This window comes from Helianthus annuus, chromosome 15 (genome assembly GCF_002127325.2).
Source record: "Helianthus annuus cultivar XRQ/B chromosome 15, HanXRQr2.0-SUNRISE, whole genome shotgun sequence".
NCBI classification, from domain to species: Eukaryota; Viridiplantae; Streptophyta; class Magnoliopsida; order Asterales; family Asteraceae; genus Helianthus; species Helianthus annuus.
This window is the reverse complement of record NC_035447.2, coordinates 55,992,907-56,016,715: the sequence shown is the minus strand read 5'-3', so window position 1 is coordinate 56,016,715 and position 23,809 is coordinate 55,992,907. Positions and strand designations below refer to the sequence as shown.

The window sequence follows — 23,809 nt, the reverse complement described above, 5'->3', positions numbered from 1 at the left end:
GATCAGTTCTGTATAAACATAATGGAAAAAACATATTAGAAATACCTGTAACAGCAGACGGGCTAGCAGAGAATCCAGTCAGAGACGCAACCATTGAGGTTGACATAGTTGTTAGCTTGATTCTGTTCCTCCTTAGGGTGTAAGATGATGATGAAACCGAATTCTAGGGTTGGAATTCGGATGGAGAGAGAGGTGTAGAGAGAGACGAAAATAATGATGTTATGGTTTTGATAATTGTCTAACCTTTTACCTCTCCAGTTATCTTCTTATATATACACCCAATAGGAAACCTAATTAGTTAATAAGGATAATATGGTCCATCAACAATTACAAACTAATTATATAATAGGTATAATATATTTTGATCTAGATATTATATAAATGATTATATGGCTACAAAATTAAATACAGTGGCGACTTTGATGGTGTGCGGGGAGGACCTCCGCACAAGTCCCGTGATTTCGAGGGGCACACGATTTAAAAAAAATTCTATATGTATATGCTATTTTTTATAAATAGTAAACACATACTGATTTCAATATAGGCCAATTTACAAATAATTTTTTATGGTTTAGCATTTAGCCACTTATTATTTTTTAAATAATAATAAAACATTATGAAAAAACATATTTTTTCAAGCTTGAACAGGGTACGTGAATTCTCGAAAACGCCTTTAATTAAATATTATAATAATAATATATTTAATCTTATACGGGGCAGATCATGCGTGTGGTTGTTTGGCATGGATAAGGGGGTTAAAGAACCAAGTAGAGCAGCTTGTAGGTGTAAACACGATGCATTTTTCTTGATAATCGAAAGTGGAATACCATACCCTCCGTTATTGAAACCCATGTGAGCGTAATGTAACCCGGCCCTACATACGGACATGCAGTACGTAGGCTACATGGCAGTTTCACACTCCCATACTCGATATCCCTATATATATTTTTTATATACAAGTGTGTAATTGTATAATGTATAAGATTATATTCCCTTCTGATTTTGCAAGTTCTAATTTGACTTTGCTCTATAAGAAACAGGCCGTGACCGGTGGAGGTGAGCTTAACAAAGTCTTCGACGACTTTTCAGAGTATCTTCTTTTATTGATATCTTGGGCTTATTTATAACGTATAACTTGTGATCACATATTTCAACTTAACAAATATGGATCGCCACAAGCACTTTAGCCACCCACACACTCTTTCCTTCCACAAAAGCTTGGAAGGTGCACAACTCACTTGTACCGGTTGCAACTTTCCTTGTACCGGCACCCCGGTCTACTCGTGTCGCGCATGCAAATTCTTCCTTCACGACCGATGCTTCAACGCATCACGTTCATTGACCCATCCGTCACACCCCGATCACCCTCTCTCCCTATTCCCATCTCCGACATACTCATCGGGCTCTTTCATTTGTAGCGAGTGTAACAAAACCGGTTCGGGTTTTTGTTTTTGCTGTTCCAATTGTGAATTTGATCTCCATATCCATTGTGCTTACAATACCTTAAATCCTAAACCCTTGACCCCTCCACCTAATCAGATTAAACTCAAATCACACCCGAACCACCCTTTGAAATATCTCCCCAAGCCACCTCCCGCTAGTGGCACACGTTTATGTGACGTGTGTGGCACTGGTTGTGATCCCAATGGTGCATTGTACCGTTGTGATAATTGTGACTATGACGCGCATGTGACATGCACTACTTTGCCAGTAAGTGTGCGTCGCGAAGACCACGCACACACACTTTCTTTACTTTATGTGAATCCATACCCGTCATTTACGTGTGATGTTTGTAGAGGTGCGATCGCACAAAACCACTGCATGTACCGTTGTTCATCCGGATGTGATTATGGTATGCATGTTAAGTGTGTTCCCGCTAAGGTGTCGGAGCAAGCGCCAATGAACGAAATGACGTTTCAGTTGGAAATGTTCAAACTACAGAATCAGATGAAAGTGCATCAAATGGCAGTTGACACCATGCTACTAGGTAATCATGGTCTCCATCGTAATCGATACTATCGATACTAATGGCTGTATCGATAATCGAATTCAAAATCGACATCGAATTTGTGTGTTGTTTCCTTTTGTGTGTTTACATTTAATCGTGTTACATTGTGATGTACTGATGATTTATTTCCTAGGTTAAGTGTTGATTTGGACTTGATTGAAGCATGTTGTTTTTATCTAGTTTACTGAATAATAAATGTTGGTGTTTTGTTTTTGAAATGTCTTTATTAGATCTATTAATGTTAATCATCTTTCATATGTCCTAGTGTTGTAATTAAGTAAATGCATTGAGTTGTAAAATGAATAATAGGTTTACCAAGAAACACGAATGGGTGGTGATGATCTATTTACAAAGACAAAACCTTTAAACGCCTTGGTTTAGAATGGGGAGGTCTTTAGTTCAAGTCCCACAGACAATAGGATTTAAAAGAAATTAGTCGTTCATAGAAAAAGGTTTACAAAGAAACTTATGCGGTTTGAGAGGCACTTAACTTCTCAACATGTTATTCGAATGTTAACTGTAATAGATATATTAAATTAGTGGGAATCCTGCGCCCGATGCAGTTGAAATTCGGATTTAGTCTATATCGGTTCAGTTTGTTATGACATTCACAGGGTACTAGTACTTAGCATTGTATACGATGCTAAATTTGAATGCTCCAACCAAAAGAGAAAACCAAAAAGTTAAAGCCGTGATATTATATAGACGTGTTTTACATAGATTAAAAAACATAAAAAACAATTATACATGTACCAGTTCTGATACTACTCATACCAGTATGGATGTCCATATCAGTTCGTTTCGTCACAGTACCGGTATTGTACCAACAATCACTATTACTTATTATATATACAAAAAAAAAAAAACCCCTCTATTTTGAATACAACTTCAATTTCAATAAAATTTATGCCGGGATATCGAGAAAAAAAAAATAAAATGCCTACGTATTTAGTTTTTTTAAGTTAATGAAGAAAAAGTAAATGAGTTAAGTGTGTATATTATTTAAACGAGAGTAAATTACGTTTTTGGCCCCTGTGGTTATATCACTTTTACTATATTAGCTCAAAATAGGAACTTTAACATATCTGCCCCTATGGTCTCTACAACTAACCATTTAGCCCCTAAGTCTAGAGATCATGGGGGCCAAAATGATTAGTTATAGAAACCATGGGGGCCAAAATGGTTAGACTTAGGGGCCAAAATGGTTAGTTATAGAGACCATGAGGGCAGATATGTTAAAAATTCTTATTTTGGGCTAATATAGTAAAAGTGATATAACCACAGGGGCTAAAAACGTAATTTACTATTTAAACTTTAAAGTATTAGGGGTGAAATTAGGAGTTATTAAAAAAAAAGATTTATACGTATAAATAATATACTTGCGTATTATAATAAGTTAGTATTTATAGTGTATGAAAATTAATAAGTATATTAATAATTTGATTTTTAAAATGATAGAGTAGGTTAGAAAGGTTAAATTATTGGTGATATTTTTTAATGAGTTTTTAATCATTTAATGTTTTTGTTATTAGAATACTAAGACAAATTGACAATTAACTCATTTCGTATCTCTTTTAATGTTACAATATGTTACAAGATCCCAAGTGTCTTCATCTTCTTGCCATGTGTGTGTATCTTCAAAGGAAGGAAGATCGTTCATAAATATTAATTAAAAATTTCAATAAAAAATATACTAATTATATTATCATATTATTAATTTGGAGGTTGTATATGTATAAGGATGTTGTATTTGTTTATCTTGCATTTGGTTGTTATGCTCTTTATTTTAAGCTTTGTACATTATTGTTGTATCATTTTCTTAGAGGCGTGTCCCTTCACTTTTTTGGTGTTATTTAAGGGTTTAAAAACCCTTTGTTTTCTCCGACTGTTTTCTCTCCTCTCTTTTTGGTTGTTAGTTCTATTGTCTGACGTTCTGGTAGGTAAACAGTGGACTAGTGGGTGAACGGGTGGGTAAACAGTGGACGGAGGACGATAGGTGGAGGGTGGGGCGAACGGTGGACGATGGACAATGGTGAGAGGCCGGTGAATCTTTGGGGAAAGGAGGATGCAAATTGATATGGAAGTGAAAGAGAGGGGGTGGAGTACAAATTGTGTTAGGGTTTTTTGGGATGTGAAAAGACAGTTTTACCCCTGCTACAGGACGATGGACAGTGGTGGGAGGCCGGTGAATCTTTGGGGAAAGGAGGATGCAAATTGATATGGAAGTGAAAGAGAGGGGGTGGGGTACAAATTGTGTTGGGGTTTTTTGGGATGTGAAAAGATAATTTTACCCCTGCTACAGTATATTCCGTTAGGCACATAGTGAAATATACTAACGGCAATTGGCCTCAGAGACTCGGAACGTAACGAAATGGAAATCTCAGGGACTAAAATATCTATTTTCTGAAAATAGGGACACGGGTTAGTTATGACAACATACCAGTATGACACATAGACATAAATTACAGTTCATAAATATTAAAGTGATCACTGATGTATCCAAGTTCTAAACCAATGATGTATTGATGTGTAGGCCTATTTGAATTTATTTTGGGGCAGGAAAGTTAATTATTTATATTACTCTCTTCATCCCATTAAATATGTCTTATTTTGAATTTTCAAAGTCTTTATTTATAAACTTTGACTTTAATTATATATTTTTTGTGTGATTTAAAACATGATGAAAATTAAACCGATAAAAATACTTGTAAAACACACTCAAATCATATAACTTTCATCAAGTATTATCTAACACAAACAAAATTATTTAAGGTCAAAGTTTATAAATAAAGACTTTGAAAATTTAAAATATGACACTTTTAATAGGACGGAGGTAGTACGTTAAATAGCTAAGGGGCTATTTGACAACATCTGAATGGTTAAGTGCTGAACCAGTAAGAGATCTGAACCATTAAGTGCTAAACCAGTAAGAAATTTGAACTATTAAGAGCATGTATAATGCTTAACCGTTCAGAGACAAATGTCTGACCAATTCAGATTAAATGTCTTAACCATTCAGACTCTGTATAATGCTTAACCATTCAAAGGCAAACGTCTAAACCATTCAGACATATGCTTGTGAAACAAACAGTCTGAACCATTAATTGCTGAACCAGTAAGAGGTCTGAACCATTAAGAGACTCATTAAGAGGTAAACAAACAGCCCCTAAACCTAAACCTATATCTATCATCTATAATCTATAATAATAAATATATAGAAAATAACTACATACACTTAAAAATAAAATAATAAATAACCAACAATTCAAGCCCAATCTTAAAACTCACTACGAGCAGATCATAACTTTTGGGCATGAGCTCCAAACTAGCCGAGCTCGAGTTTAGAAACTCGAGCTTGGCTCAACTCATCTGTACCTAGAATAAGATAAGACCAAATTACCCATTTGCCTTGCAGAATATTAGCTTAGAAAAACGGTAAAGAAGTATCATGCACTCTTTTCATTAAGACCTCACTAATTCTGTAAAACAAACACATAACTAGCCATTTCTAAAGAAGACACACACACACATACACAAAGTTCATCGCTCGTGAACTTTGGTAAAGATCACATATTAAGCTTCTAGTTCTACCATAACAGACCACCTATCCACATCCATCCGACTAACAACCCCCCTCATTTTTATTATTTTGCTTCGTCTGGTCCACCGGCTGCAGCACCATGACCATCTTTACCAGCACCACTACCGTCAGCGCCACCACCATCTTGCATACCTCCTCTCCAGATATCACTAGCGGCTGAGCTTGGCGGCACACTGCTTGGCCCGCTTGGCCCACCGGGCCTAACACCCATCTGAGGTTGCATAACTTGTGGGCTATTAAACTGCATGGCTGGCATTTGTTGTGGAAAGCTAGAAGATTGTTGAGCCATAACAGCCGCCTGAGGATGCTGCATGAAAAACCCTCCTTGTTGTGGGATACCCGCGTGTGCAAGTGGGCCCATCTGCATAGTACAAGAAGATTCATAGTCGCATATCCAAACACGGTTTTTATACAGTATTATAACGATTATGGAGTTATAGAAAGGTACCTGAGATGAAATTGTCGGTGCTGGTGATGGTGTCGGTGGTTGAGCATCAGCAATGGCTGCTAGATACATCAAATTCTTCTGGAGTAGAGCCTGATACCTATAGCATACAACCAGTTTTATTTTAGAATTTTTATATATAATATGCGTTTTGCAAGTTAAATCTTTAGTGTGATTGTAGGGTGGGATACTCACTGGGCGCATTCAGCAAGCTTTCCGAGGTTTTGGTTGGTCATTATTGCTAATATTAATTGCTTGTTTTCGTCAAGGAACTGTAAATACGGATGTAGAACAGCATTCATGTATCATTATATAACATTTAAGAAAGGATAATTAATTAGTAAGAAAGATTAAAAATGATGGCATGGTGATCGCACATAAGATTTTCGACCTCCTTTGATTGACTATAATTGGCTGTTTGGTTAATTGTCCATTAAGGGCACTTTGACTGTATTGGCCATAATTTGATTGTGTTCATTGAGTAACCCTTTATCTCAGGGACTTCCTTTGCGTTATTAATCATCTAAGGTTTGACTTCGGTCTTCGAAGGGTGATATTGATAATAATCTAAAGTCTATTCACACTTCAAGCAGTTCGTTAATGAGCTATATATAGAGGTGGCAATTTCATCCCGTTAATGTGAAATCAGATCGATTTTTCTTTCTTCAAATGCAAACTGGTAAAAGAGGTGAATTTAAAAACATAGCTAAAAAGATAATGGGTCAAACGGATTTAAAACATAATAATCAAGTGTTTCATAACTGTTTTATTACAAAAATTGGAGCTTTATACTAATAACAAGGTTTTAAAAAACGGAAACGAGTTTCGAGGTGTTTTCTCTTTGCCCCACGAGGCGTAAGCCTCGAGGCGAACCAAGGCATAAGCCCGAGGCCGAATTAAAAAATAAACATAAAAATTATATTATATATCTTATAAAAATAATAATACTAACTAAATTCATCATCAAAATCATAAAAAAACACACATAAAAAAGACATAAATTGCTTGAAACCGACACAAAAAAAAGTCAAAAACATCAAAAACAAATATCAAAAACCACCGAGGCACAGCCTTCTTAGCGCCTCAGCCCCTCTCAGCAGAGTTATCAAAAGCGCACGCTTTTGGCGCCTAGGCGGATTTTTTGAGCGATGCGCATTAATTGCGCTCCTGATTCCTAGGTAATTTTAACGCACAGTTAATACTGAATTGCTGATAAATATTTTTTTTAATTCGTAAATTCCTGATGTTCTGGAGTATATATAGGGAGATTTCCAGCGGATTATATCTCTAATAATCCGGATCTCAGTTTGAATTCTTCGATTAGTATATTTCTGATTTAATTCTACTTGTTCCTGATAAATAGGGATATTATTTTTATAATTTGTAAACTCCTCATATTCTGCAGTGTATTTATTTCTGATTTGATATTGTTCCTATTCTTTACCAGCTGATTATTTCTGATTTAGTTCTAATTTTGCATACACAATGTAGTGTTTTTGTTTTCTATCTAACGAGTTGACGCCAACCCGCGCGTTGCAAAATGTAAAACACCAATTTGTAACCTACAACACCACACGAGAGACTTTTTACTCAAGATTATTCAGTTCGTGTTATCAAGATTATTCAGTTCTTTTGGCTTTCAAGTTTTACTCATTATTACTTTAGTGAACCTTTTGTTTTTGAGTTTGAGCATTTTGGTTTTAAGTATTTTGTTATCAGATACTTTTTAAGTGCTATGAACATTTTGGTTTTAAGTATTTTGTTATCTGTGACTTTTTAAGTGCAAGTATGAACATTATTGTTTTGGTTTTGAGTACTTTATTCCCTTAATGAACTTTTTAATTTTTTTATTTAAGTGCGCTTTTTTTTTTCTCGGGCCCACGCTTTTTTTGCGCCTATCGCCTAGGCCCTAATCGGAGCCTATGCGCCTAGAGTGCGCTTCGCGCCTTTAATAACTATGCCTCTGAGGCGCACGTACAATAGAAAGCCCCTGAGGCGCGCCTCAGAATCGTTTTTTGGCTGTTTCACCTCAAGGCACAACCGTTTTTTAAAATGATGATTAATAACAGTTTTTATATTTATAGATTGTCATAAACCAAAAAATAGTGGGTCAACCCATTTTGTCACATGACAGGAAAGGAAAAAAAAAAGTGAACTAGACGTAGCAATCAAAAATTGATCATGTTTCAAACAGATCAGGTTGGGTTCGTTCAACAAATTTGACACATTCAACCCATATGAACAATTTCCTTTTAGCTAAAACCTTTTGATGCCCATTAGCACAAAACACAACCCAAACCGACCCGTTCACAAATAAAAGGGTCAAAACCGCCACCTTAATATCCAATCTCACATCTCACGTGTTGGCTTTAGCTTACACAAATACGTAACGGGTTAATCGCCACTCCATACTACAACTTTTTTCACATTAACATGCCTTACAGTGGCTATTGTAAACAAAGTTATGCTTGTAAGTTTTGATTATTTTCTATCTCCTATGAACAAATTGAAACACAAGTGACGGTCTCGGTGTCCTATATATACAATGTTATGAGATAATAGTGACTAACTCAGTAACTGTAACAGAAAACAGAAAGTATTAACAACACTTAACAGTCAATAATTCACCTAACAACTTAGTAATTGACACCTTATTATATATCTTTTACAAATTCATAAACCTCTCTCCTATTTTACACCAAAAGCATTCATTTCCCCAATGCATGTTTCATTAACTAAAATTAGGGTTCATAAACACACAATTTCCACCAGCAAGCAACAAAAAAACCCTAACTTTCTTAACACAACTAACTCATAACATCAGATTCTATCTACTTTCAATTAAAAACAACAACAATAAGCAGGTAAACTTCATAATCAAAAGCAAATTCGAACAATAACAAGTTAATTGAAAAAGAAACCTTTTGGATCTGATCGGTGGTGATGTTTGTAGGAGGGAAGGATGAAGACATCATTGGATTGGGCATCATCGGCTGCTTCATTTCTCGTTTGAAATCGATAAACTTTTTTTCAATGGTTGATCAACAGAAAGTGTGTGTGGATATTTGAAAGAATGTGAACGGAACGGTGACGGAGTTAGGTGGCCTCCCAACGTTGAAAACCGACTCTAGACTTGTAAGGCCATTTTCGTAAAATACTCCGATACATATTTTTGTGAAAAAAGGTTGCATTATCTTTTATATTAAACTAGCTTAGAACCCCGTGTATTACACGAGTTTGAATAAATATAATTTTATATACTAAATTGAAACAGTTATTCTTTAAAAATCTCGTTTATTACACGAGTTGAACAAATGTAATTTTATATATTAAATAATAAAAAAAAATTATATCTCTAAGAACCCCATGTATTGTACTGAATAAATATAATTTTATATGACAAATGATAAAAGTCCGTGTATTGTACGGATTGAATAAATCTAATTATATATACCAAATAATAAAAAAAAATTATATCTTTAAAAACACTGTGTATTACACGGGTTAAATAAATGTAATTTTGTAATCTTGTATACCGCAAGCGGGGCGAATATATACTAAATAAAAAAAAGTTATATCTTTAAAAACACCATGTATTACACGAGTTAAATAAATATAATTTGTATAGTAAATAATATGCTATTGGATTCGTTTAAAAATCATAAATTTGGTTCGGTTTAATTCGAATCAAATCACAAACATGGATAAGTTTAATTCAAATCGATTAGAACCCTAATTTAAAAAATCAAAAACAGAATTATATTATTAGCTTCTCTTCCTAATTAGTGCTTTTATTAAAGTTTGATATAATGTCTAATAAGTTATTTTGTATATTTTGTTTGTACTTTAAATTTTTTACATGAGCGTATTATTGTTTTTTTAAGTTTAAGATTATTGTTTTGTGTTATTATTTAAAAAGTATCTTTAATTTATAACTTAAATTTGAAGATAATATATTATTAGAAAAATAGAATGATTCTATCCGACATTCAAAATAAGATAAGATTTAATATTAATTGATTATTTATTATTTAATTAATTGATATAAGATAAGTATGAAAAGACAGGAAATTACAAATATAGACGCCTTCAATGAATGATACGTGTCACTTATTGGTTTCTTTTATTATAGTAGATAGACTAGGTTAGAACCCCGTGTATTACACGGGTTGAATAAATGTAATTTTATATTTTAAACAATAAAAAGTTAGATCTTTATGAACCCCACATATTGTACGGGTTAAATAAATGTAATTTTATATATCAAATAATAAAAAAGTTATATCTTTAAAAATCATGTGTATTACACAGATTAAATAAATGCAATTTTGTATACTAAATACTAAAAATGTCGTATCTTTAAAAAACCCGTGTATAATCAGGTTGAATAAATCTACCAAATAATAAAAAAAAATACTTCCTTAAAAACCCCATATATTACACGTGTTAAATAGATCTAAAAAGAGTTATATCTTTAAAAACCATGTGTATTACACAGATTAAATAAATGTAATTTTGTATATTAGATACTAAAAACGTCATATCTTTAAAAAACCCATGTATAGTCGGGTTGAAAAATCTACCAAGTAATAAAAAATATATATCCTTAAAACCCGTGTATTACACGTGTTGAATAAATCTAATTTTACATAGCAAATGATAAAAAGTTATATCTTTAAAAACTTCATGTATTCCAGTGAGTTATATAAATGTAACTTTGTATAGAAAATAATAAAAAATATATATTTTTAAAAACCCCGTGTTTTACACGAGTTGAATAAATATAATTTTGTATACCAAATAATAAAAAAAAAGTTATATTTTTAATAAATTTGGATAACATTTAATATTAATCTGTCTTCCTCATATAATAAATCAAACCTTCAAAATCCTACTTGTCAACACCACAACCCTCCTCCCTTATCTCTCTCCTATTTGTCAACATAAGAAGCCCCCACATTAGTTTTAGCTGATGTGTCATTTTGTGAGAATTTTTATTTTTTTAATAAATCCCAAAGTCAAACTGAATATCACGTGTTCAAAGAGAAGTTGCAGACAAAACCTCTCTATCTCTCTTCCCTGCAGATCAAAGTACATCAAAAACCCTACACGCCCTCCCACCCTTCTTTCCCTTTCCTCTGCCTCTTCTTCTTCGTTCCATCTGTATCATCTCTTCTCCATCTTTTCTTTTCCATTTTGAGCTAGGGTTAAAAAACCCAAAAACAACCCTTCTGTATCTCAGTTTGTCTCTGAAATACATACCCCATCTTTGCTTAAAACTGCAATTGTTAAATTTTTGTTTCAAAATTCAAATGGATTTCAAACACCCACCTCTATATTCCCTCTTCATTCAAATGCCAACAACCCTAATCAGATTTCAAAATCTCTGAATCTTCAATCTCCTAATCTATGAATCTTTAATCATCTATGAATCTCCAATCTTCAGATCCTCTTCATTGGTCCAATTTCTTATGTTTCAAAGATTGGAGACAGTAAGGTTATTGAGATTCCGTAATCAGGTTAGCGATTTGTAAGATTTAGTTTATCTGTGTCCGTTAAATGTTGTCAATTTATGTTAATGATGTTAGGTTTTCATGTGGAACGACGGTGGTGTCGTTATTGTGGCTATAGGGTGGTTAGTGGCGGCCGGGATCCAAATCCCGATTTACAAATATGTGAGTTTAGGCTACCGTTATTTTCTATTTTCACTGTCTCTTTGATTTTTATTGTGAATGTAACAAAATTTGTTAATCTTAACCTATTTCTATTTGATATTGTTCATGTATAATAAATTGGTTGATAATTGGTTATAGGGTTGATATTTCTTTTGAACTCTGGCAAAAATCCAAATCTCCGGCGAACCAGATCTGAGTTATGGTGAAAATCCGAATCTCTAGGTATGTTTCATCGAAAATCAATGTAAAAAAAATTATTTTGGTTTGATTGGTCTAGATGATTCAATAATATTAGGTGCATAAATTGATGTTAATTGGATTACCAATGTAATTCATTAATTAAAATTCACCAGTATTCATTGAGTTTGGGCACATAGAGTTTTCATTCCGTATGCACACGATGATCATCTTGAACTGCATATAAGCTACTCGATTAAATGTCACAATGATCTTCAATGTTGTGGTGGTCTTGGGTGTGCTTGAATATAGCATTAGTGGAGAAACATGATTTTGAGGCACATGATTCTTTAACTGTTCTAGAAAATTATTGGTTTTATTAGGTATAGATTTGTATATTAATTTAACTTATGATCTCTGTTACATGAATGCTTTTGTTTAGAGTATATGGTGAAAAAGCTTGATATAGAGGAAAGAAAAGTTCTGGAAATGTGTGTCCAACTCTACAAGGATTATCGACGATTGCAGGCAAAATTCAGACACCCAAGAGGTAAGGTTTAAGTTAGGGTTGATTGCATTGTGATTTTACACACTGATTTAACTTATGGAGCGTATAGATGTTATGCTTTGGTACGGTGGTTGTTTAGATTTCTTTTTTTATCAACCTCAGTATATTGGTGGTAATTCTAAGTTGTTGGTAATGGATTTTGACCATATCACATACTTTGAGCTAGTTGATTATGCACTGGAAACCAACCAGTATGAAAGTAGGGATTTTTATATGTATGGGATGGATGCGGATAATGGTGATTTTAAACTGTTTCGTGATGATAAAGATGTGTTGGAACTGGCAGTGAAGGCTAAAACTTGGAGTGAACCATTCATTGAAGTGTTTGTTCATTGAGGATGAGGTTTTGGAAGAACTGGTTGGCTTAGATTCAGACAGAGAAGATTTTGAATGGAAACAGTCACAAGATGCAATTAAACAAGCTACCAAGGATGAAAAAGCAGCCACAAAGAAGATACTTGAAGAGTGTATCAAACATAATGAAAAAGAAGGTAATTTGCATGAATCTAATGATGCAGGTTGTGCACATGTAGAGGGATACAGTAGTTATGAAGAATCTGATGGTGATATTGCCACACCAGGTGATAGTGAAGAAGATGATGTTCAAGGTAAAAAAGTTTAAAGAAACTGCTCCTAGTGTAAGTGCACACACTAACTGGAAGAAGTTTGTTTGGAAAGTTGGGACAAGGTTTGCTTCAAGGGATTCCTTTAAGGAGCAGTTAGAAGATATGTTGTGTCTAATGGCAGGAATCTTTTCATAGCAAAGAGTGATAGCAAACAAGAAGGTCGTGTAGTAGTCAAGTGTGTAGCAGGGTGTCCTTTCTATCTATTTTGTTCAATGCACACAGGGAGAGAGTGTTACATGATAAAAATGTTGTTTCATTGATGTGGCCCTAATCAGAGCATAGAAACTGTACAAGGCACATCTATGCAAATTGGCACAAAACATTCAAAGATGAGGAGCTGAAAGAATTGTTTTGGAAATCAGCTAGGGCTTACTCTGAAAGTGACTATCTACAAGTAATTGAAGACATGAAATCAATCAATCCTGATGCAGTAGAGGCCTTACTGAAGCAGAATCCCAAGTGGTTTAACAGGTGCTATTTGGACACCCACACTAAGTGTGATGTAATAGTAAACAACATAGCAGAAACCTTTAATGGTTTTATCATTAATGCAAGGTCAAAACACATAATTCATATGTTAGAGGATATAAGGATTCAGGTCATGAGTAGGTTAGTGACAAAAAGGACAGAAATGGCTGCCAGAGATGTTATCATATGCCTTAAAATCCAGGAAAAACTTGAATTTTCAAAAGGTGCTTCTTATAGATGTGAGGTGTATCCCTCATCATATCAAGTTTTTCAAGTAAAGGATTTCGATGATGTCTCTGTGGATCTAGAAAAGAGAAGCTGCACATGTAGAAAATGGGATTTAAGGGGATATCCTTGTAAACATGTATGTGATGTTGCTGGTTTTTTACATAAGAATGCTGAAGTCTATGTTGATGTGTGTTATCACAAAGATACATACATGAAGGCTTATGAGTTCTCAATACCTCCATTGCCTATTGAAAGGTATTGGACCAAGATCAATCAGCCAATGGATCCACCACCAATCAAATCTGCTCCTGGTAGGCCCAAGAAGAATAGGAAGAGGGACCCTCATGAAGATCCAAAAAGGCCTGGGAAACTCACAAAGCATGGGGTTATAATGAAATGTAGTATCTGTGGGGCTAGAGGTCACAACAAAAGAAAGTGCACTGAGAAGGGGAAAACAACTGAAGGTAAATGTTATTAAGTTTAAGTTTATTCTTTAGTTAATTACATGTCTTAAAGTTTGTATCTCCAGGTGGTTCTGCTCCAAAGAGATAGAAGAAGTCAAGCAAAAAGGCAACCCAACAGTCTACTCAAGAGGCAACCCAGTAGTCCACTCAAGAGGCAACTCAAAAATCTACTCAAAAGGGAACCAACAAGTCAAGTCAAAAGGAAAATAGAAAGACCAATCAAGGCTGAAGTTATATGTGATCTTTTGTGTTTGTGGCAATGTTATGTATGACTTATTTAAGTAGGCAATGTTATGTATGACTCTAATATTTTGTCTAAAAACACCTTCTAGTAATGTGGGACCAGTTAAGTAGTCAGTGTATGACTTTTCAGTGTTGTTTGACTTTTTCTGTGTTGTTTGACTTCTGTGTTGTTTGACTTTTGTTGTTGATTGAGTCACACATTGGTGTACATATTCCATTATGGTCATTGTGTACACTTTAATAGGTTGACTCAAACATTGATGACCATGCTTTCTGTTTGGTATGTTTTGGTCAGTCTGCAGTTTGGTTTAGTGAATCTACAGTTTGGTTTGGTGATTCTGCTGTTTGGTTTGGTGATTCTGCTGTTTGGTTTAGTGATTCTGCACTTTGGCCAATTTTGATTCAACTTACAGTTTGACAGTAGTTTGGTTTAGTGATTCTGCACTTTGGTCTGCTGTTTCTGCAAGTGCAGTTGCACTTTGGTTCAAAATTTGGCCAATTCTGCACCTAGTTACAGTTTGACTGCAAATTGGTCAAACTTTGGCCAATTTTGCACCAAGTTATGCAGTTTGAGTCACTTGCAAGTGCAGTTGCACTTTGGTTCATACTTTGGCCAATTCTGCACCTAGTTACAGTTTGACTGCAGTTTGGTCAAACTTTGGCCAATTCTACACCTAGTTACAATTTGACTGCAAATTGGTCAAACTTTGGCCACTTTTGCTTTACACAGTTTGTCAATTTTGGTTTAAACATTGGCCATTTTGGCTTCATATGCAGTTTGAGTCATTTGCAAGTATGGTCAACATGTACATTAACTTAGATGTCCAGTTGAGTCAAAGTAACAAAAGCATAACTTAGATGTCTATTTCATAATAAGTGGGCACAAATGGTTACAAACACTAAATACCACAACAGTTCATTATCAATAAATACTAATTCCACAAATACAACAATATGACAATTGCAATTACAAAGGTTAGCACATATGGTTTCTTCGACTTCGTCTTTGTGTCAAATCTCATTGCTTTCAAGTTCTTGTTCTCTTCTATTAATAACATATTGTGTAATTCAAGGTTCTTTATCTTCAGGTCTTTAAACGTCACTTGAGTTGAGGTGCCGTATGAACGTTCAACGAACATCTTATCAACATCTTCTTTCCAGAGGAAGAATTTGCAATCCCCTCTCTACAAAACACAACAACTATAAGGAAATTGAAATGGATTATCTACAAAACACCAAATTGATCTGCAAATTCAACTTACAGGCCAGTGAGAACAGCCGTAAAATTCTTCACCATATTTTTCACTTTTAAGTCCAGCTACTCGAAGAAACGCAACAATGTCGTGATGACAGTACACATTTCCATCCAAATCGACCTTGAAGACTTTAGGTTTTAGAATTAGACCAGAGGTAGAAGACGACGACATGTTGACTGAATGTTTCAATGGGCAATTAGGGCAAGAACGGCTATGGGGGGAGGTATTAGGGCAAGAACGACGATGATCTTCGTCTGCAATTGATGGAAAGAATATGAGTTTGTTTGGGAATTAGGGTCAAATTGATGTTAAAGAGATGATATAATAAGTCTCTGTCTACGTATGCTTCCAACTCATCATCTAAATGCCACATAGGCTTAAAAAACTAACTCAGTTAGTGTCTTTTTTAACGAAGGGGTGACAGTGACACCAAGTTGTTGAGTAGAGGGGGTGGGAGCCAATTTGGAAGTTGGGCGTGGTATTGGCCAATTTTGCATTGTTAAGGGTGATAGAGTCCAGTTCCCCTTATTTATATATTTAATATAAGATAAGTAGGAAAGAGAGGTATTTGTTTTAAAACTATATTAAATTAACAATTTAGATTTGAGGATAATATTTTATTAAAGTATGATAAGATTTAATATTAATTTATTATTTATTTATTTAGATTTTTTTTTGAACATATTTATTTATTTTGATAAATATAAATTTAATCATATCTTTATTGAATCACACGTGTTCAAAAGTTGGTTTTTAGATTATAAAAAGTTAGAACACAAATGAATGACAAGTATAAATTTGATGACACCTTCAATGAATGACACGTGTCCAAAAGTTGATTTCTTTTATTATAGTAAATAGATATGTTTTGAAAGTAAGGAATCAAACCGGTTTCCAGATTAAGTTATTCTTTACCATATTATTATTGTAATACGAAATTGATAAATTATTTAATAGATATCTACATCTATCTATGTATATCTATAATCTATATCTTATAAATCTATATCTATATCTATATCTATATCTATAAATTATAATATATCAAATCAAAACAAACTTAGGCCACTTGGCATTTACTTAAACCACTGCCACATGGCATCCAATTAACCTCTTTTGATAGAATTTGAGCGCTAAAACCACAAAACCCTTCCGTCCACTCTTTTTCTTCACTCGCTTCTTTTATTCCCCCATTTCTTTCAACCGTGCATTCACAAACCCTAATTTCATATTGAAACTTCGATTCTATCTTCATCGTTACATCATATTCATCGCTGCGTCTTCTTTTTTGATTTGAACAGGTTCATAAAACTTTGATTCTATCTTCACCATTGCATCATCTTCATCGCTAAATCATCTTTTTTTTATTTGAACAGGTTCCTTTATCATCAACACATCTTCATCACTGCATTTTTTTTCTTTATTTGAACAGGGTTTTTTTATCATCAATACATCTCCACATCATGTTCTTATGTAGATTTATTTTGATTTTGAAGCTGTTTAAATATTAGGGTTTCTATTGCTGCATCGCTTTGATATATTGATTTCGGATTTTTGATAACTGATTTTGATTTCAATGATACCGATTGTAGTACTAGCATTTTGATTGCTATAATTGGACCTGATGTGATATGGTGGTCGTTCATCTGGATTCATGTTTGTTGTTACACCCTGTATTTCCTGATGGGCCCGGACTTGGGGTACATGATGAGATTAATACAGATACACAGATAACACAACGGAAGTCTTGGGATTTAAAATACTATTACAAATTATGGGTGGGGTTCGGATACAAAGTCCATTTTTCCTACAAAGTGTACAAAGTCATAAAACACCACAATTTCAACCATAAAACATACTCAAAACCCACAAATAACAGAGTGAAGATCACTAAAACACAATATCCAAACCTCAACATCTCATAAAAACCTTAAACACACAATCGTAGAACTATGAATATAAAACACAACATGATAATCAACATAAAACACACTAATATTAGTCATTCGATAATCAAAGCCTTATCATACAGAACACAACACAAAACCCATAAATATGGTGTTTTAGTAATCTCCACTTTGTTATTTGTGGGGTTTGAGTGTGTTTTATGGCTGGAATTATGGTGTTTTATGACTTTTTACACTTTGTAGGAAAAATAGACTTTGTAGCCAACTCCCACCCTACAAATTATAATGTCCGAATGTTCAAAAATAATATACAGATGGAAAGTGTATAAAGATCCACAGGCGGATCGAAAATAACGAAATGTCTCCGTAACAGACTACTAGGCTTTAATGCATGGAGTTGCAAATTCCACTTAAGCATTTACCGGGCAGCTTCCAGCCTATTTGCGTATCATTTCAACCTGCGCTTATTCTTTTGAAGATACGTTAGTTTTCACTGGTAAATACAAATAACCGACACATTTTGAAAAAATATTTCAAAATTGTTTTAAGTGCACTAGGCACATGTATTTTCATAAATAACTTGGGAAAATATATAAAATATCTTGTATACAGATTTACATGCTTGTCAATACATATGGGGCCTGGTACTAAACATCGATAACATGATTAACCGACATGCCACTTTAACCCATAAAGGGTATCCCCAATATGGGTAGAAAAATATTTTACAATAGCATTAGCATCTGTCGGGTGTATGCATACACCCCATGCTTAAGTCATGGCCATTTGCAATTAAATGAGCCGAGGATATCCAAGACATGGTCGCATCAACCCCCAATGAAAAGAATTGACCCGATTCGGTTAATTTACGTAAACTAGTTACATAAGCTAACCGTACACGCATAGGCGGTATCAAGTGATCGGATAAGCCATAAACAAGTTCATTATGCCAAAACATGTTAATTATGTTACCAAGTTAGTAGGTAATCCATTTTATATGTTCATTATAGTTTAAAACCAAGTTATGCACCAAAAGGGCATTTTCGGCAAAATATGGCATAATACATGAACTTGTATAAAAACTCGACAACTGATTATGACCAAGTAGTATAACCACAGAGGGTTATCCTACATATAATTATGATCATAATGCAACTTAGAATCAGTAGCTAAGTTTGCTAATTCGGGTCAGAATCGAAAGTCAAAGCAGAAGTCAAACTACCTGACTTTCGGTTGCGAACCGACCTATAAACTGGAAATGACGGGCTGAACATGCTTAGACATGTTCTAATATTAATTACCAACTGATATGGTGTAAAAACATGTGTTTAAACATTTATAAGTTCAGTTTATAAGTTTTCTAAAAATCTGCGTTTTGACTTTTTATTAAACATAACTTTGACCCGTCATTTGACCAATTTAACGTGATTTCCAGGAGGTGACCTTTTAAGGGACTAACGCCTACCTTATTATGATCACGTAGCTACATTCGATTCGAACAATGGCTGGATCATAATGGTATTAACCGAAAATCAATGCAAAAGTCAATTTGCTTTACTTTCGGCTAAATACTAGGCTATAAAATGGAAAGAGCAGGGATGAAACACTTAATAGTGATCCAAGAGAATGTTAGAACTCAAAGGACATGTCCTAGGATGTCTCCAGGTGCCCCTTGACGTGTTAGGAATTGATGAAGGGTGGCACAATGCGAGAAATGTGGTAGGAGGACAAACTGCCTTGGCCAGCACACAATCTGCCATCTGCAGGTCCCTTACAGACCGTAAGGGATCAAGTCTTATGGTCTGTAAGGACCTTTGGCTTACACAGTTTTGAATTGGCTTGCGGACCGTAAGCTCCTAAGGCATACGGTCCATAACCGAATGCCAGCGATAATAAAATTTATGCCATACGGTCTGATGTGCACAAAATGCAACATATAAATTACATCAATTGTGGCATAAAACTAACCCTTTTTTAGTACTAATGTTGGAAAAAGTGTGCTTTTGTCTTCCTTTTGTATTTTCAGGATTAAATGAGCTCAAATAAACAAAAGAAGCAAAAAGGCAGCTAAATCTAACATAAATACAAGAAAAGGAACAAACGTGGCATGCCCGACCTCCTGACAGCATCTTCCCAAGCAAAACAAGAGAACAGAAGGCTGAACACGCCCCGTGCTCAGTGAGCACGGGGGCGTGCCCAAGTGTCAGCAGAAAAGAAAAAGTTGTAGAAGCTTCCAGCGCCCACCACGGGGCCGTGCTCAGCGGACACGGGGCCATGGTCAACTATAAGATTTGCGGAATCCAGGCAAATCTTGATAGTACAGATATGCTTCTGCACAAGGGGTAATGCTCAGCGGACACGGGGGCATGGTCAACTAATGCAGACAAACTGCAATTAATGAAGAAAGAGAGGAGGATGGACACGGGGCCGTGCCCGAGCTTCTGTTCAGCCTATAAATAGGAGTGCTTGGAGCTCTTGCAACTCATCTGTTGGCACACCACCTCTCTCACACTTCACCCACCACCCACCACCATCACAACACCATCATCCACCACCATCATCCATTGTCCATCATAGAGTGTGTGAGTCGTCTCGGGATCCAAGATTGATCGTAAGAGTTCTTGACAATCAAAGGTCATGTTTGCCTAAGTCTCTTACATCACTTGGTGAAGACAAGTGTTTATTGTAATACTTTTTATTTTTAATCTTTTCGCGCTTTTTAATTGGTTATGTATTAATGACTTTAATAACTAGTTTCTTATGTTGATGGTGATTCTTCCTTATCGTTTGTCCGTGGTGTCTTGGCATTATTTTACTGTCTATATAAAATAAAAGATTTTCACCATTCATATCTCCACGGTCTATATGGAGGTATGTTGGCTACCTGGTCAGGGGTTAAGGGAACGGTTTGGTAAGAGTCTTGCCATTGTTCAGTGTATAGATCCTACAAAGGACCTAGGTCAAATTTAGTAGGACCTCCTTCAATACCCAACGGTATTGGATGGCGGGGGTCCAAACTCTTTGAACCCCTCATAAGTTAAACTACTATTAAAACTTTAACCCGGCTACTTAGGACTGTATCCCTGCTGACTCAGACTACTTAGCCGAGGGTAACGTCACCTTCAAAAGAGGGGCCTACCACATTATGCATTAATAACTTAATTAATTATCTTTCAATAATCTGACCCTTTAGGATTGTATCCTTGCTGACTCAAACTACTGGGTTGAGGGTAACGTCACCTTCAAAAGAGGGGCCTACTACAATAACTAAGATAATCTCTTAAACAAGTGCAAAAGTGCGGAAATAATCAAAGGTTACACTACACACGAGTCGGATCCAAGTGATTCATCTTGTCTATCTGTTTTTACTTTTATTTTACTTTTTAGCATTTTAGTTATTTTTATTTTTCTAGTTTAAAAACCTTTTTCTAACTTTTTGATTTGATTAGACGTCGAGGATAACCGGTATTAAAAGCTCTTGTGTCCTTGGACGACCTCGGTATCTTACCAACACTATACTACGTCCACGATGGGTGCACTTGCCCATATGTGTGTTTAGTGTTAGTAAATATCATGTTTTATAAATTTAAAACTTGGCTAAAAAGTGTAAAAGAGCTTAAAATATACACCGAAAATATATTACACCTAACACGCATCAAGTTTTTGGCGCCGTTGCCGGGGGCACAAGGATTTTAAGAAAGTTAGGAATGAGCGGCCTAATCGTTTTTTTTTTAATTTTTCTGTTTTTTAGGATTTTTGTAATTTTTCAGCTTCTGCCGAACTGAGCACGGGCCGTGCTTGCTGAACACGCCCCGTGCCCAATCATTGGAACTGGCAATCCTGTTTTAAGTCAGACAGTAAGCTGAACACGGGGCCGTGCCCACTCAACACGCCCTAGTGCCCAAGATTCAGTTACTGAAAACAGAACCGTAAGATCCCGACGGTTGGTAATTTCTGACACAAACATGAGTGATACTGATACTTTTTACTTTCGGCACTCTTATGGTACGTGGTGTCAAATATGTGGAGGCTCTCATGAAGAATTAAAATGTTATTTTCTAAATTATAAGCCCCACAATATAGACCCATTGTTTTCCTGTAGCCTTAAGAGGGGCGAAAGTAAAAATAATCCCTATCTCTCCCTCGAATGCGCCCAACCAGACATTATAGGAGAAATGCTTCATGATGAACTATTTCAACTACAAGATCTAATTCTTAATTGGTTAAAAGAACTTAGGATGGATTTTAGTGATTCATCTCAAGACGATACCAAAGAAGAATTGTTAGGATCGCATTTAAACAACTCTGATATTCCCGATGATACCTCCAAATCTAGCGAGGACTTGATCGATAGTCGTCCCTGTGCCGATTGTGCCGTGAAGGACTCTCCATCGACTTCGTTCGGTGCATACATAGACCTGAGCGATTCGGCATACACCTTCTTTAATGAGAGCCCAGGAAAGGGTTGGACTTGTCCACCTACATTTAGCATAGGAATCACCCTCACCGACAACCTCTTGCGTTCTCGTCTTAATCTAGAGCAATTAAGGTATCTTAGGCACTTTGGGGTTGTTCCGTCCAGTAAGGAACCACCCAATTCGGATAAGTTCCTTAGAATTAAATAAAACTCCATAAGACAGCTTCCAGACACGGGGCCGTGCCCAGGTCAACACGCCCCCGTGTCCACCAAAACGATTCTCTTCTGATTTCATCAGAATACGGGCAAAATGTGTCAGGACTCTGTCTGCACACGGGGCCGTGTCCAGCCAACACGGGGCCGTGTGCAGCGTGCTGTCGTTTTCTATAAATGCAGCAAGATTCCTGCTCATTTGGACCACTCCAAAAGACAAAGATTTCTGGGATCTTCACTCATACCATCCTAGGTATGTTCTAAAAGAAGGTTCTCAACAACCATCTTGTCTTTTCCACTTTTGTTCATTGCCTTCTTCTTCAATTTTTGTTGGTGCATGTTTGTGACAACAGCTTAGATTTGGTCTTTGGATATCTTGTAATTAGTTAAACGATAAACAGTTAGCGGGTTTAGCTTTGAAATAGTTAGTTGTAATGTTTGGGCTAACTAAACCCAAAGGATTGGGTGATGGGGGGCGAATTGGGCCTGTCCAATTCGTAGCCCAGGAGTCTTTAACCTAGCCCAGTTGTGAACCTTGTGTTATATAAACAAGGTTAGACATTAGGGTTAAGGTTAATCAGCCAAAACAATTTGTGAGAGACATAATTTCGTGAGAGCACTAGCTTGGACGAATTTAGGGTTTGTGGTTAGGGTTTGATTGATTGTAATCAGTCTTGATAGATAATCAATAAAACCCGGTTTGATTGGAATTGCTGTTTCTGTATTCTACACGTTTTCTGCTACAATCTGATCTAGAGGATTCCGCACTCTAGGTTAGATAGACGATTCTGTTAAAGATCCATAACATCAAGGGGACCTACAATTGGTATCAGAGCGTTAGGCTCTTGATTGCTCGGTTCAGAATTGTTTGCTGCAGAAACAGGGAGATTTTTTCGAAATTTTTGAAACCTGAAAATTAGGGTTTTTAAAATTTTCGATTTTTGTGTGTTTTGGTTTGATAAAATTTTCGAATTTTTTGGCTGTTTGATCTTCTGGTTTGTTTGTTTGGTGGTTTGCAGGTTTTCTGGAAAGATTTGGCTGATTCTGGAAAAGTTTTGGGGTGATAGACTTGAAGATTCGAAGACTGTTCTTCGTGTTCTTGAGTTTATTCAATCTGTTCTTGAAAAATTTTCGAAATTTTTTGCTGATTTGCTGCTTTGATTTTGTAGGAAGTTGTTAGAAAATCTGAAAAATCTTCAAAATTTTCGAACAGATCAAGTTTCCAGATTTAACTGGCGATTTTGATTAATTTTGCTGACTGACCAGCGAAATTGACAGACACAGCGAATTTAAAAGTTCCAGCATATTTGTCGGCGAAGTAAATCCAAAGGCGACTTTGGTGATCGTATAACTTTCCACAGCGAAGTTATTACGATTCTCGGCGAATTTACTGTTCGTCGTATTCGCGAAATAGAGCAGCGAAAATAACCAGCGAACCTTATCAGCGAAATTGACTGTTGAACCTTATCAGCGAAATTGACTGTTGAGACTTACCAGCGAACCTTATCAGCGA

General features: G+C 35.5%; 2 protein-coding genes and 1 long non-coding RNA gene across 3 annotated transcripts; 2 read left to right on the top strand and 1 right to left on the bottom strand.

The window, feature by feature from the left end:
- Nucleotides 1-1,141: 1,141 nt before the first annotated feature.
- On the top strand, nucleotides 1,142-2,226 carry LOC110911712. The gene has a single exon (XM_022156343.2). The coding sequence runs from the start codon at nucleotides 1,165-1,167 to the stop codon at nucleotides 2,026-2,028; it is 864 nt and encodes a 287-aa protein (XP_022012035.1). The 5' UTR covers nucleotides 1,142-1,164; the 3' UTR covers nucleotides 2,029-2,226.
- A 3,185-nt stretch (nucleotides 2,227-5,411) lies between these two features.
- Nucleotides 5,412-9,184, bottom strand: LOC110911711 (GRF1-interacting factor 2). Its single transcript, XM_022156342.2, has 4 exons — nucleotides 8,976-9,184; nucleotides 6,250-6,326; nucleotides 6,058-6,154; nucleotides 5,412-5,970 (listed from the first exon to the last, which is right to left on the bottom strand). The coding sequence occupies exons 1-4, from the start codon at nucleotides 9,054-9,056 to the stop codon at nucleotides 5,653-5,655; spliced, it is 573 nt and encodes a 190-aa protein (XP_022012034.1). The 5' UTR covers nucleotides 9,057-9,184; the 3' UTR covers nucleotides 5,412-5,652.
- Nucleotides 9,185-11,039: 1,855 nt separating this feature from the next.
- LOC110909707 lies at nucleotides 11,040-12,426 on the top strand. The gene is made up of 3 exons (XR_002575554.2): nucleotides 11,040-11,729; nucleotides 11,868-11,951; nucleotides 12,349-12,426. It is a non-coding gene; the product is annotated as an uncharacterized LOC110909707 (long non-coding RNA).
- Nucleotides 12,427-23,809: the final 11,383 nt, after the last annotated feature.

What these genes read in the sequence shown, in the direction of transcription:
- LOC110911712 (XM_022156343.2), top strand. Translation starts at nt 1,165, where the DNA reads ATGGATCGCCACAAGCACTTTAGCCACCCACACACTCTTTCCTTCCAC.
- LOC110911711 (XM_022156342.2), bottom strand. Translation starts at nt 9,056, where the DNA reads ATGAAGCAGCCGATGATGCCCAATCCAATGATGTCTTCATCCTTCCCT. An exon ending in CCACCGATCAGATCCAAAAG is followed by an intron (nt 6,327 to 8,975) that starts GTTTCTTTTTCA and finishes CCGTATTTACAG; the next exon opens with TTCCTTGACGAAAACAAGCA. An exon ending in AAGCTTGCTGAATGCGCCCA is followed by an intron (nt 6,155 to 6,249) that starts GTGAGTATCCCA and finishes TGTATGCTATAG; the next exon opens with GTATCAGGCTCTACTCCAGA.